We start from the raw sequence: 14,962 nt of genomic DNA on the forward strand, positions 1-14,962 counted from the left end.
TCAATGCCTTTATTTTTCCATGAAGCACAGGCAAACCATCTCCATGCACCCTCTCTGCATTTCTGATTCCCAGAACTTATGCACATAGGAAATGGTTCTCTTGTATGTCACTACATTGGGGTGATTTGTTACATAGCAGTACCTAACCAGAATGTCCCTCATTCACAAAGGACTTTGGAATGCTTGCACAAACCTTCTTGACCTTCTAGATCTTTCCATGTCTATGGGTGATGTCAGTGTTCACACCAATGACCTGTACTGTAGTCTCCCAGTTCCTGGACCTCCTTACCTACATGGATGTCCACTTCAGCTGCCTGTTTTCAGTTATCAAAAGGCAGGGTCTTGAGGATTTGAATGGACATCTGGAGGGTTTGGGATAAGGGACAAATGATGGCCCCATCCTAATCCCCACCCAAAGATCCCATGGCTCCCACCTGGGGTTATCAACAAGCAGGGTACTGAGCAGAGCTGCAGGTCACAAAGTCACCATGCCAACCCCCCTGCCCATCATAAGGGACATCACAGGGAATTCTGCCTCTGTGGGGCAGGGAAAGAGCCACTCAGGTAGTAGGGCCATCACCCCAGAGACAGCCACTTGCCTCTTCCGCCCCAAGGGCAGATACCAGGTGGAGGCTTTCAGAGAAATTTGGGGCAGTGCTGGAGGGGACAAGACCCCAGGGCACGAGATTTGGGGGGAGACAGTGGATGAGGCAGAAGCCTGTGGTGGTTGGGCATGGCCAGCACTAATCCCACTTCTGCTCCAGTAGAGAGTGGGGTCTCGGGCACAGCTAAGAAAATAGGGAGCAGCAGCATCTGCATCCCAGGCCCTGCACTTTCCCTGTTCCTGCTCCTGTTGCTGCCACCTCCACTGCTGAGCACAGGGAGCTTCCTGCACCACCTCCCAGCTGGGAGATCTTTCCACCACCGCGCCAGGCACTACAGGAACAAAGCTGATCTGAGAAACTGCGATAGTGCCTTTAACATCTTCTTCCTCCTGGACGCGTGAGCAGCTCTCCCACCCTGGCCCTGGATGTCCCTCAGGGCACCTCTGACCTCAGGGCATGAAGTGGTTCAAGGAGATCCCAGCCTCTGGGAAAGGAGAGGTGGAGACAGTCTTAACACCTAAGATAAAACCCCTTTTTCCTGATGTAGAATGAATGCTCCAAGAATTTATTCCCTGAGAATTTTCTTTTTGGAAAGGAAAAAAAGCCACTGTACGGTTTTTGGGTGACTCTCAGTCCCTCCTCTGACATGGCCAGGATCTGTGCCCTGCATGCCCCTTAAACAGCTGGATGGGCAGGTGATTGTTAGAAGCCCCTTTTCAGCAATTTTTAGAAGCTCACTGGGTTTCAGATTCTTTTTTTTTTTTAAGATTTTACTTATTTATTTGACAGACAGAGATCACAAGTAGGCAGAGAGGCAGGCAGAGAGAGAGGAGGAAGCAGGCTCCCTGCTGAGAAGAGAGACAAATGTGGGGCTCCATCCCAGGAGCCTGGGATCATGACCTGAGCTGAAGGCAGAGGCTTTAACCCACTGAGCCACCCAGGTGCCCCTGGGTTTCAGATTCTGTCTGTGCAGTTTTCTGCTTGTGTTGCTTTTCACCCAAGTAGATTCTATTTTTATTAGACTCCAGAGAGATTCCCTGTTGGTTCTGTTGGACCTTCACTGCTTAGAAAGTTCTTTGCTTTCCTGCCAAGGCTTTTGCTTCCTTCTTCAACCACTTGGAGACCAAATTCCAGAATGTGTTACACTTGCAAAACAGCTAGGTATGACCAGGTGTTATCCTGGGAAGCTGGGCTGTGCATTAGGCACCTTGTGGCCCTCTGAGAAGAAAAGGGGGTAGATCTTCATGCTTGGAGAGACTGGAGTTTTGCTTTGTTTCCATTTCCAACTTGTCTATTGGGTTGACCCCTTCAGTAGTAATAATAATATGACCATCCATAATGTCATCGTTGAAGCACATTTTGATTTCCAAAGCCCATCCACTATACTTCCATCACCCTCAAAACCATCCTAGAATGTAGAGTAAGGAAGAATGTAGGGTAAGGAAGACATTTTGCATTTTCACTCTCCTGGAGAAGCGACAGGATCTAGAGGTTGGATAAAGTAGATCCAAGGCTGGTGGGTGATTCCAAAGACCCCCCTGATCTGCCATCCTGTTACAGTGCCCTTCTTCATGACCCTAGTAGTGTGGGCAAAACCCAGCCCTGGGTTGTATTGGGAAGGATTCTGGGTATAGGTATGGCCTCTGAAATAATAGTAATTAAGCAATTTCTACATGCCTGCGATGAGCTGAACTAAGCCTCCCAAAGCTTAGGGAAGTAGATTCTATTTCTCTATGAGGGTGACGAAAACGAGGCTGAGAGGGATTAGTGATTTGCTCAATGTCAACTGAGTCAGTTTGTTGCAAATCATTAGATAGTGGGGGAATGTTCCCTTTCCTCTCTTCTGAGGAGGGTATGCAGTGAGGGAACAAGAAAGGTGCCAGAGAAATGGCTTCCTGAACAAAGAGGTCCCCACTTCTTGTCCCTTTCATAGCTCTGCTCTTTCCCCCTTTAGCTTTTAAATGCTGGGAGGTGATACCGTTCTCTCTGATCACAGCTGGCTGTAGCTGTATGTTGATGTGAAGGGTATGGACCCTACTCTGAAGTCTGAGGGCAAGGGAGGAAAGGGAGCAATCAAATCCCCTGTACCCTCACTCATGCTCCAGGATCAAGGCCCCCCAACCCTTATTCTGACATGTTACCCAGGTAGCCAGAACTGAATCCTGCTGGATGTACTGATGGGAGGAGGAGCTGAGGGGGTCCATGAAAGAGCCCTTATACACCCCTTTCACAGCTCCCAGAGCCAGCAGTGAGGGGTCTGGCTAGAGCCTGCCTGCAGTTAACCAGGCAAAGATTGTCTGAAACCACAGAAAACTCCTCAGCCCCCGGGAAATAATCTCTGTGTGACCTGGGCACAACTAGTGTGGTTGAAGATGGCTTTACGCATTGCTTTTGAGGGCCAACTTGATGAGAAATTCCTGGAAGGTGAGCACATAGTCCCTCCAGCATTTCTCCCTGCTGCTCTCAGAGGAAGGGGAGTATTGACCACTGAGGATCATTTTTGCCCACACTGGTGAGTGAGGCAGACTGCACTAACCAGTCCTGTCCCCCTGGGCAACATGTTTCACCTCTCTGTGCCTCAGATTCCCCTCTGTGATGGGGATCTTCATACCCAACTCACCAGGTTGTGATGAGAATGAAGGGGAGTTTGTATGCAGTTTGCCCAACATAGCGTCTCATGGAATCATAGAAGATGAGTATAAAATGCTGCTAGGGAAAGCAGAGTCAGGCACACCAGAGCTGGGGACTCCCTGGCACTACAGGGGCCCCTGACAAAGCCCTGACTCCCTGGCTTGACTCTCTTCTGACATGCCCTTTTGGGTGGCAGGATACAGGTCAAATGCCTGTGCTGGTGACACTCCCAAGGTTCTCTGGGGCCTATCATCCATGTGATGAACAGTCCTGCTCGTTCATTCATTCCCTTAACAATTCATCCACTCACAAATAATGTCTGAGCAACTGCTATACATCAGTCACTATTTGGATGTGCAGGTAAGGCAGCAAACAAAACTGGACAAAGTCCTTGTCCTCCTGGAGTTTCCATGACTAGAGAGGGAATAAATCAAAGAGGAGAGGAAGTAGTGTATTAGGTAGGATAAGCACCAGGGGAGAATCAGGGAAGGAAGATGAAAGTACTGAGGGAGGGGCCTTTCTGATGAAGTGGTCAGGGAAGGCAGGGCTGGCAGACTAAAAGGTAGAGGGAAGTAAGAGGGTGTTTTTGAGCAGAGAGGGCATACAACTAGATCTTGGTCTGAAAGGATCACAATTGAGGGGCCAAAGGACAGAACCCACCAGGAGGCCACTGCAGAGGTCTCTGGGGATCCAGGGAGATGATGGTGGTGTGGACCCGTGGGGTAGCGGTGGGGATGCAGAGTGGCTAGATTCTGAATCTATCTTGAGGAATACAGACAGTTTGGATGGGGGAGCCCAAATGTGGCTGTAGACTGGGAACAAGGGGAAGGAGAAAAAGTAGCTTCATCACTGAGTCTTCCTCTCCACTGTGGATAAATATTTTCTATTTCACAAATGAGGGGGAAAAAAAAGGTCACTCAGGGCCAGAAATGACCCCCTAAAGCCCTCAGAAGGGAAGACATGGAGCAGTAATTGAAATCCTGGGATGTCTTCCTCCAAAGCCCATGCCAAAGAGTCCAAGGCTGCGTGGGTCCCTGAGAATCACTGTCTGCAGGAAGGTCTTGAGTGGTTCATTTCCACCTTAATCATTAGATTCATTAAGTTGAATTAGATGAAAATTAGTGAGCTCTACCATTGCCCCAGGGCTGACTCCCTTTGAGGGCCAGGAAACTCCAGATTAGGGGAATGGCCTGTGTAAAGTCCTGAGTGTGAGACCCTCAGATGATCTCAGAGTATGAGGAGGGAGGGAGGGTAGAGGAGGAGGAAGAAGGAAGGGGCTGGCCAGTGGTGGGCCCTTGGGCCTATCTGAGCAATGTGTGTTATATCTTAAGGGCATCTGTGGGATTCACTGAAAGAAATACTTTTATCAGAAGAGAGATGGATCGGATCTGTGTTCTTGAAAGAACTCCTATATTCCTTAAGGATTAGATAGGAAAAGAGACGGAGGGCACATGAGTGGAATTAAAGGGGAAAATTCTAGAAGTTCAAAGGAAGCCTGACAGGCTGGGGAAAAACAAGTGGGAAACAAGATCAGGTGTGCCAAATGAGAGAAAAGGGAGACAGACTCTCCCAAAGCTCCTACATATGTGGCACAGTTGGAGTAGGAAGGGCTGGTGTAGACAAGACAGGCAGTTCTTTGGATCCATCATGCCAACAACATGGGTATGTCACTGTGAGTGCACTGTGGATGACAGGTCTCAGCTTCTTTTTCTGATGTTAAAAGATAAACTGAGGCACTTTGTAATTTTTAAGAATTAAAGTATACATGGATTTACATTAAGTCACACCAAACTTAAGTTGTTAGGAACACTACATTGGCAGGATCTAGTGCCAAGATTTATATAGAGAATATGTAAAAGAAAAACAAAGAAATTATTTTAATATAATAGTTTAAGTAGTTACTTGATTTGGGAAAAGTGCAATTAGCTGTTTTTTATTGGTTTTCTTATACAGGTTACTAAGACATTAGAACCACCTAGTCTAATGACTTTTGCCATAGATATTATGCTACTGTTCATTCATTCACCTTTTTTTTTAAATTTCAGAAGTTTTGCAGTCTAGAAGTTAAGTTAGTTTGTTCCATCTCACTGAATTTGTCCCCTATTCTTGAGAATAGGTCAGTTCAGTTAAACAGTTGTATCTCATTTAATGAGGTATTGTTACAGAGGGGCTCCCAAAGTTAGACCTATACCATGTGAACATTCAGGTATTTAATAAGATGCATTTTAATGAGAACAAAAGAAAAATTAAGGGTTAGAGCAGACTACAAACCAGATTCTGAGACCAGAAAGCTGTCAATTGAGAAGGTGTGCAGACATAGGGCTCTTAAATGTGAGCTTAAAGCATCTTGTGTAGTTTGAATGTTCTGGTGATGTCAATGGATGTTCAAATGATTGTTCTGAGTGGCCTACCACACAAATGTTTCCTGTGCATGAGACATTGTGTTGATTTCTATGAAGTTTATATCGAGTTATCCAGCTCAGTTTTGCAGGGCTTTGGGAAAAGAGCAGTTTCTGATCTTAGTGATTCCAAATCAGAAGGGAGGGAGCAAATTGGAAGCATTAATTTAGAGAACTGTACACAGATATAAGGAAAATAGAAGTTAGGATCCATTACATTTTACAGGTAGATAGCAACACCACAAAGACAAGAACAGGTCTAGCTAGAATCTGATCTCCATGAGGGTGTGTTATAGATTTTACTGCTTTTTACAGAAAGACAAAAAGCAGTTTTTATTGAAACATAATCTTCCTCTTTCCCATTATCCCAATTTCTAGCAAAAATAATCTCAGTAAGAATAATTTATGAAATCACTCTAGTCTCATTAAACTGGGCTTAATTATTTCCATGAGTGCAGGAAGAATAATTATTTTAAGTATAATCTCAGATATGATATACCAGTTAAAGCTCTGATGATATCTAAGAGGACTTATTGTCTCCATTAGGGTCCACTTCATTTTTAATTCTGGTAATAAGAAATTTTGATTAGATTTTGTCATTGTTTTCTGTGATTTTGTGATTAGACTTTTTTAAGCTAAGAAGCCAAACAAATCACTTGCCCAATTTCATCCTGTTAGAAGGAAATCAGATTCTTATTTAGCTTACACAAATACCTATATTGTCATGTAAAGTAAGAATACTCAAGGAGCACCTGAGCGGTTCAGTCAGTTGAGCATCCAACTCTTGGTTTCGGCTAAGGTCATGAGCTCAGAGTCCTGAGATCGAGTCCCACCTGGCTCTGCACAGAGTCTGCTTTGGATTTTCTCTCTCTCCACTTCTACCCCTCCTTTCACTCTCTTTCAGAATAATAAATAAATAGATTATCTTTAAAAAATGAATACTTAAAATTTTCTGAAGAACAGAAGGATCAGATAGAGAGTAAAAGATATTTTATTTTCAGTAAAAAGTTTGTTTACTAAATTTCTATAAATTATAATTAGATTAAAAGAAAGGATAAAAATGACTCCTTAAATCTGGAGATGGAGGAACAGAAAAGCCAGCAATGTTTAAAAATAAGATCATAGGGGCGCCTGGGTGTCTCAGTGGGTTAAAGCCTCTACCTTCAGCTCAGGTCATGATCTCAGGGTGCTGGGATTGAGTCCCGCATCGGGCTCCCTGCTCAGCGGGGAGCCTGCTTCCTCCTCTCTCTCTCTCTATCTCTGCCTGCCTGTTTGTGATCTCTCTCTGTCAAATAAATACATTTTAAAAAATCTTTAAAAAATAAAACAAAATAAATAAAATAAAAAAGGATCATAAATTCATAATAATCCTCATGAGTTCTTCTAGTACTATGTAATTAATTCTTGATTAATGTTTAATCTTCTGTTAGAAATTCTATGAATCCATCATTTTCTCCATTAGTGTTCAGAAAATTCTCCCCCACTTCAGTTAAAGTTATCTGAAACTTGTACCTGGAAAGTTACCAGAAAAGGTCCTTTCCATAAATCTCTTTGAACAGAAACTAATTCTGCAAAACCACTAGTGTAAAGCAGTAACTGTCTATAAATGTCAAAAGACTTAAAAGCTTAAAAGCTGGAATATTAAAGATCTGATGAGGGTTCATTACAGTGCAATTGACAAGAAATTTCACTTTTTCTTTGACATACTTCTTAAGACCATAATTAGAATTATGACAGATAAGATATTACCAAGACATTGATTTCTTGGAATTCCATACAATTTCTGGAACTTACCTTAATAACATAGATCCATACCAGTATAACCTAAAAAAAGTTTAACATATCTTCTTATTTGAGAATGCTTCCCACGTAATTCAACATGTCAAACTAGCAAAATTAGTTTAATATGTCTCTTTTATAAGGAGAGCAAAAAATATTTTGAGATGTTCCAGGGACCCTCTTAAATATCCCAAAGTCATCCTGAGGTTAAAAAGAGGTCATTTTGAAATTGGTAAAGAGAAGTTTATTTTAAAAAGAAAAGAAAAGAAATCAGCACAAGGGAGGAAGCAAGATGGTGGAAAAGTAAGGGACCTCATTTCATCGGTCCCTTGAATTTAGCTAGATAACTATGAAATCATTCTGAACACCCATGAATTCAACCTCAGATGTAGGAAGAGAGTAACCAAAACCCTGAAAGTAGAAAAGTGAGCACTTTTTCCAAGGTAGGAGATACAGAGAAGTGAATCTTGAGGAAAGATACCAGAAGATAAATGGAGTGGGGAGGGACCCTCTGTAAGCTGGCTACCAGAAAGTGATACAGCTCCAGAGGGCAAAATCAGAATCCTTAGAAATCTGCTCCAGTGAGAGACATCCCTGTCTGAATGGTGCTCAGGGGATTAAATGAGAAGATCTCTAGGTGGGACAATGTGGTCTCAGGATCCTGGAGTCACAGAATTAACAGGGACTCCTGAGCTGGTCAAGTTCCAAAGCAGTGGAAAGGGGAAACTTGTTCTGGTCAGTGAGCCCAGAAGGGGGCTCTCAGCTCAATTTGCCATAAACTGTAAGCCAGACCAATTGGGTGGCCACTCTCTTGCCTGTGGACCCTGCAGAGGACTGGAAACACAGAGACCATTCACCATCCCCTGGGAGGGGCAGAATGGGTGCACTCAGAATCCAGCCACTGTTCTCAGCACCACAGCCCTACAGAAAGCATTAACACAGGACCCTACAACTTTCCCCTGGAGGACTGCTGTGGACATGCACCACAAGAGTCTGCAGAGTTTGGCACACAAAAAAGTAGAGAGCCTTGATCCCCGAGAGTTTACTAAGGAGAAGGAACTGCGTCTTTTGGTTCTAGGGCCATTTGTAGCCATTTTTGTTTCGATCCTCTAAAGAGGCACAGAAAGTCTTAAGGGAACAAATGGCACACAAATGACATACAAAGGACTAACTTACACTGAGGTCAGACACCTGGCAAGGGGAGGGGCTACTCCACCCAGGAAAGACACCTGAGAAGCAGCACAGCCGGCTACCCCCCACCAGAAGACCAACTGAAAGAAGAGGAGCAGAGCAAGTATACAGACCCCACAAGACTTTAAAAATACAGTGCCAAGGAAAATAGTATATAGAATTTGAGGCCTTTTTCTCATGATTCATTTATCTCTCAGTTTAAAATTTTTCATTTCTTTTTTTCCCTTTTCAACTAGTTTCTTATCAACTCTTTGTTTTTTAAGTCTTTTTTAAACTCTCTTTTTAAACTTTTTTTAAACTTTCATTTTTTGCATTTACATTTTATAGATCTATTCTTCATTTTTGGCTTCCTTTCACTCTATTCAATTTTATTCACTCATTTTGGTTTCTGATTTTATTCACTCATTTTGACTTCCTTTCACTCTATTCAATTTTAATGTGTGTGTGTGTGTGTGTATAAAGTTTTGCTTTCTTTACAATTTTGGGATTTAGTGTCTTCTAACACATAGACCAAAATACACTCAGAAACAGGTGGATCACCCTGTTTTGTCCACCTAGTGAGATTATATTCTCTCTTCCCCTCCCCTCCTTTTCTCTTTTTTATTTCATTTATTCTTTTGCTCTTCTGTTTTGGTTTCTGACTTCTTAGGATTTTTCTAATGTGTAGTTTGCTTGAGTCATGGTTGATATTTTTTATTGTTCATTCGTATATCCATTCTTCTCTGGGCAAATTGACTAGAAGTAGGAATTCACAACAAAATAAAGAAGTAATACTCTCTGCACAGATCTAACTTGATATGGATATAAGTAAAATGTCAGACCTGGAATTCAAGATAACAATTATAAAGTTATTAGTTGGACTGGAAAAAAAGGGCAAAAGACACTAAAGAATCTGTTGCTGCAGAAAGGAGATTTAATTAGCCCAAAATTAAAAATTTTCCAACTGAAAGGCAGTCTAAATTGGATGCTCTAATAGCTAGAGTTAATGAGGCAAAAGAGAGAGTCAGTGACACAGAAGAAAAATTGATGGAAAGGAAGGAAGCTGAGGTAAAGAGAGAAAAACAACTAATGGGCATGAAGAGAGGATTTTTTTAAATTTTATTTTATTTTTTTTCAATGTTCCAAAATTTATGCACCACACCCAGTGCTCCAGAAATCAGTGATGCTACAAAACATACCAACATCAGAATTATTGGAATGACTGAGGATGAAGATGGAGGTGGGGTGGGTGGCAGCAGAAGGTGTATTTGACCAAGTCATAGCTTAGAACTTTCCTAATCTGGGGAAGGAAACAGGCATTCGTGTCCAAGAGGTAGAAAGGACCTCTCCCCAAATCAATAAAAAATAGATCACTCTGATATATAATAGTGAAGCTTCCAAATTTCAGAGACAAAGAAAAAATACTGAAAGAAGTCAAGAAAAGAGGTTTCTAACCTACAGAAGTAGGAACATTAGACCTGCATCAGACCTATCCACAGAGACATGGTAGTCAAGAAAGGGCCGATATGATATATATTCAGGGTACTTAATGAGAAAAACATGCAGCCAAGAATACTTTATCCAGCAAGGATATCATTCAGAATGGAAGGAGAAATAAAGAGCTTCCAAGATAAACAAACTGAAAGAATATGTGACCACCAAACCAGCCCTGCAAGAAATATAAAAGAGAGACCCTATAAGCAAGGAGAGAGCCAAAGAGTAACATAAACTACAAAGGAACAGACAATTTACAGAAACAGGGACTTTACAGGTAATACAATATCACTAAATTCATATCTTTCAATAGTTACTCTGAGTGTAAATGGGCTAAATATCCCAGTCAAAAGACACAGGACATCAGATTGTTCCCCTGAAACAAATAATTCATTGTTAATTTAAAAAAAGAATGAATGGGTCAACCAGGAAATTAAAGAATAATTTTAAAAGTTCATAGATGCTAATAAAAATGAAAACACAACTGTTCAAAATGTTTGGATATAGGAAAGGGGGTTCTAATATGGAAGTACATTGCAATGCATGCCTCTCTCAAAAATTGGAAAAATCTCAAATATAAAAGCTAACCTTACACCTAAAGGAGCTGGAGAAAGAATAGCAAATAAAGCCTAAACCAAGCAGAAGAATAGAAATAATTAAGATTAAGAAATAATTAAGGTTAAGATTCAAGCAGAAGTGAATGAAATAGAAACCAGAACAGTAGAAGAGATCAATGAAACTAGAAGCTGGTTCTTCGAAAGAATTAATAAGATCAATAAACCCCTAGCCAGACTTATCAAAAAGAAAAGATAAAGGACCCAAATTAGTAAAATCATGAATGTAAAAGTAGAGATCACAGCCAAGACCAATGAAATATGGTCAATTTTAAGAACATATATAAGCAACTATATGCCAACAAATTGGAGAATTTGAAAGAAATGGATGCATTCCTGGAAACTTATAAACTACCAAAACTGAAACAGGAAGAAATAGAAGATCTGGACAGATCCCATAACCAGCAGGGAAATTAAAGGAGTAATCAAAACTTCCCAAAAAGCAAGAGTCCAGGGCCTTATGGCTTCCCAGGGGAATTCTACCAAGTATTTAAAGAAGAAATAATACCAATTCTACTGAAGTTCTTTTTTTTTTTTTTAAATTTTTTACTTCTTTTCAGTGTAACAGTATTCATTGTTTTTGCACCACACCCAGTGCTCCATGCAATCCGTGCCCTCCCTAATACCCACCACCTGGTTCCCCCAACCTCCCACCCTCCGCCCCTTCAAAACCCTCAGATTGTTTTTCAGAGACCATAGTCTCTCATGGTTCACCTCCCCTTCTAATTTTGAAGCTCTTTTTTAAAAAATGGAAATGGAAGGAGAAGGTCCAAACTTCTTTAGGAGGCCTATCTCACCTTGATCCCAAAGCCAGACAAAGACCCCAACAAAAAAGAATTATGGACCGATATCCCTGATGAACATGGATGTCAAAATACCCATACTATGAGAGACTATGGACTCTGAAAAACAATCTGAGGGTTTTGAAGGAGCGGGGGGTGGGAGGTTGGGGTACCAGGTGGTGGGTATTATAGAGGGCATGGATTGCCTGGAGCACTGGGTGTGGTGCAAAAATAATGAATACTGTTATGCTGAAAATAAATAAAAAATAAATTTTAAAATACCCATACTGGCCAATAGGATCCAACAGTACATTAAAAAGATTATTCACCACAACCAAGTGGAATTTATTCCTGGACTGCAAGGGTGGTTCAACACTTGAAAATCAACATGGTACATCACATTAATAAAAGTAAGGATGAGAATCATATGATCCTCTCGATTAATGCAGAAAAAGCATTTGACAAAATAAAAATCCTTTCCCTTTTTTTATTGTGTTATGTTAGTCACCACAAAATACCTTATTAGTTTTTAATGCAATGTTCCAAGATTCATTGCTTACATACAACACCCAGTACTCCATGCAATATTTGCCCTCCTTAATACCCACAACATCCTTTCTTGATTAAAACTCTTCACAGTGTAAGGACAGAGGGAACTTACCTCAATATCATAAAAGCCACCTACAAAAAGCCCACAGTATCATTCCCAATGGAGGAAAAACTGAGTTTTTCCCTAAGGTCAGGAACATGACAAGCATGCTAACTCGCACCATTATTGTTTCAACATATTACTAGAAGTCCTAACCTCAGCAAAAAGAAATAAAAGGCATTCAAATTGGCAAAGAAGTAAAACTCTCAGTCTTTGCAGATGACATGGTACTTTTTATGAAAAACCCAAAAGACTCCACCCCAAAATTACTACAACTCATACAGCAATTCAGTAATGTGGCAGGATACAAAATCAATGCACGGAAATCAGTTGCTTTTCTGTACACTAACAATGTGACTGTAGAAAGAGAAATTAGGGAATCAATTCCCTTTACAATAGCACCAAAACTCATAAGGTACCTATGAATAAACCTAAGCAAAGAAGTAAAGGATCTATACTCGAGGAATTACAAAACACTCATGAAAGAAGTTGAAGAAGACACAGATGGAAAAATATTCCATGCTCATGGATTGGAATAATAAATATTGTGAAAATGTCTATGCTACCCAGAGCAATCTGCACATACAATGCAATCCCTATCAAAAATACCTTCAACTTTTTTCACAGAGCTGGAACAAATAATCCTAAAATTTGTATGGAACCAGAAAAGACCCTAAATAGCCAGGGGAATGTTGGAAAAAAAAAAAGAAAGCCCATGCTGGTGGCATCACAAAGCCTCACTTCAAGCTATATTACAAAGCTGTAATCATCAAGACATCATGGTACTGGATCAAAAACAGACACATAGATCAATGGCACAGAATAGAAAACCCCAAAATAGACCCTTGACAGCATGGTCAACTAATCTTTGACAAAGCAAGAAAGAATATCCCATGGAAAAACAACAATCTCTTTAATAAATGGTGTTGGGAAAATTGGACAACCACATGCAGAAGAATGAAACGGGACCACTTCCTTATACCACACACAAAAATAGACTCAAAATGATTAACTTATTTCACTTAGCACAATACCCTCCAGTTCCATCTACATCGATATAAATTATAAGTATCCATCATTTCTGATGGTTGAGTCATATTCATAAATATATATATTTAGATGCCACATCTTCTTTATCCATTCATCTGTTGAAGGACATCTGGCTCTTTCCACAATTGGGTTATTGTGGACGTTGCTGCTATGAACATTGGAGTGCAGGTTCTCTTAATTTCACCACATCTATATCTTTGTAGTAAATACCTAGTAGAACAATTACTGGGTCATAGAGTAGATCTATTTTTAACTTCCTGTGGAACCTCCAGAGTGTTTCCAGAGTGGCTATACAAGCTTTAAATCTGATGCCTTGACTTCCTCAAGGATGGATTCTGTAAATTTATTTAGTTCTTTGAATGAACAATGTTCTATTTCTTTGTACATTCTGTGATTTTTGTTGTTGGAAATTTGATTTGGATTATTACAATGTAGTAACTGTAGAAATAAGATTTTCTAAAAAAAAAAAAATTCTCACTGGTCTCAGGGGTGTTTTGCTCCTTCTACATGTGTAGAAGTTCATTTGTTTTGAGATCGTTCCAAATTACATTTTCAAAGAATGTATCTTGTGTGGGGACACTGGAGTTTCTGTTTCTTTGGCTAATTTTCAGCTTATATTTTGACAGCGATTCCTTTGAATGCCGGCAGTTTGAAACAAATATAAAAACACCGTAACATTTAAAAAAAAAAAACAAAAAACACAAGAAACAGAGAAGAGAAACTCTTCCACTTCCAATTAGGTAGATGTTATTTACTGGGCTTTCCTTTACCACTTAACTAGACTTGTTCTGAACCTAGGGATCAACCGAAGGTGAAAGTTTATTTATTTTTTTAAAAGATTTTATTTATTTGACAGACAGAAATCACAAGTAGTCAGAGAGGCAGGCAGAGAGAGATGAGGAAGCAGGCTCCCCGCTTGAGCAGAGAGCCTGATGTGGGGCTCAATCCCAGGACCCTGGGATCATGACCTGAGCTGAAGGCAGAGGCTTTAACCCACTGAACCATCCAGGTGCCCCCAAAGGTGAAAGTTTAAAGTGTTCACAGAATATGCTTCTGGCTGAGCATATGTGTAGCTTTCTAAATTTATCTGTGTCCACAACTACCTTTGCAAATCCTAAATTAACCCCCACAGCAAGTTTAGAGAAAAGATGTACACAATAATTTATAAGCGAGGTCCACACTGCTCCCTCTGGTTCAAGAAGTTGGAACTGGACCACAGATCAGGACTCAAACTGCCACCAGACTGGAAAAAGAATGGGGGAAGGGTGATTAAAAATGCCACCAAACTTTCCTATTGTTACAGGATTTCCTTCTTTAGTGCCTGCGGTTCTTGGTCACACTGCTGCCAAGTATGAAGAGGTAGACCAGATGAAGAGTGGTGGGCAGCAGAGCAAACTTTATTGAGCCATAGTAAAGTGACAGTACAAAGCTCCTGAAGAGGGAAGGGATCCGAGAGGAGTTGCCACTGGAGTTTTTAAGTCTAAGTGTTTTTATGAGCTTGTAGGTGGGCTGTTTTAATCTGATTAATCCTCCCTGCACCTATCATCCAATCAGGGTTTTGTCATCTATCACACGGGAATGGGTGAAGGGCTCTTTCCTGGGTGGTGTAAAATCCTCTAAAGGGTGATTTCCTCTTAGGATGGGGGCACTTTTGCCTGCTTGCCTCTCTTCCAACTGTCCTCCATCAGTGTCATCCCAGTCTGCCCAGTCGAACAGGGAGAGCCTGAGCTTTACAACTGGATCTGGAGTCAGATCTATGCTACCCATGGAAATTGTGCCAAATTCTTTG

The 14,962-nt window shown here is 41.0% G+C and overlaps 1 protein-coding gene across 1 annotated transcript in view; it reads left to right on the plus strand.

Annotated features, from left to right (window-relative positions):
• The first annotated feature begins 506 nt into the window (after window positions 1-506).
• LOC101693886 (anthrax toxin receptor-like) overlaps window positions 507-14,962 on the plus strand; it is a 36,525-nt gene continuing 22,069 nt past the window's right edge. Inside the window, exon 1 of the mRNA XM_004765823.3 lies at window positions 507-1,002. Within this exon, the coding sequence (XP_004765880.2) occupies window positions 734-1,002 (269 nt within the window). The 5' untranslated portion in view covers window positions 507-733. The remainder of the gene's footprint in view (window positions 1,003-14,962) is intronic.

This window comes from Mustela putorius, unplaced genomic scaffold, assembly GCF_011764305.1.
Source record: "Mustela putorius furo isolate JIRA1106 unplaced genomic scaffold, ASM1176430v1.1 tig00003909_pilon_pilon_pilon, whole genome shotgun sequence".
Lineage (NCBI taxonomy): Eukaryota > Metazoa > Chordata > Mammalia > Carnivora > Mustelidae > Mustela > Mustela putorius.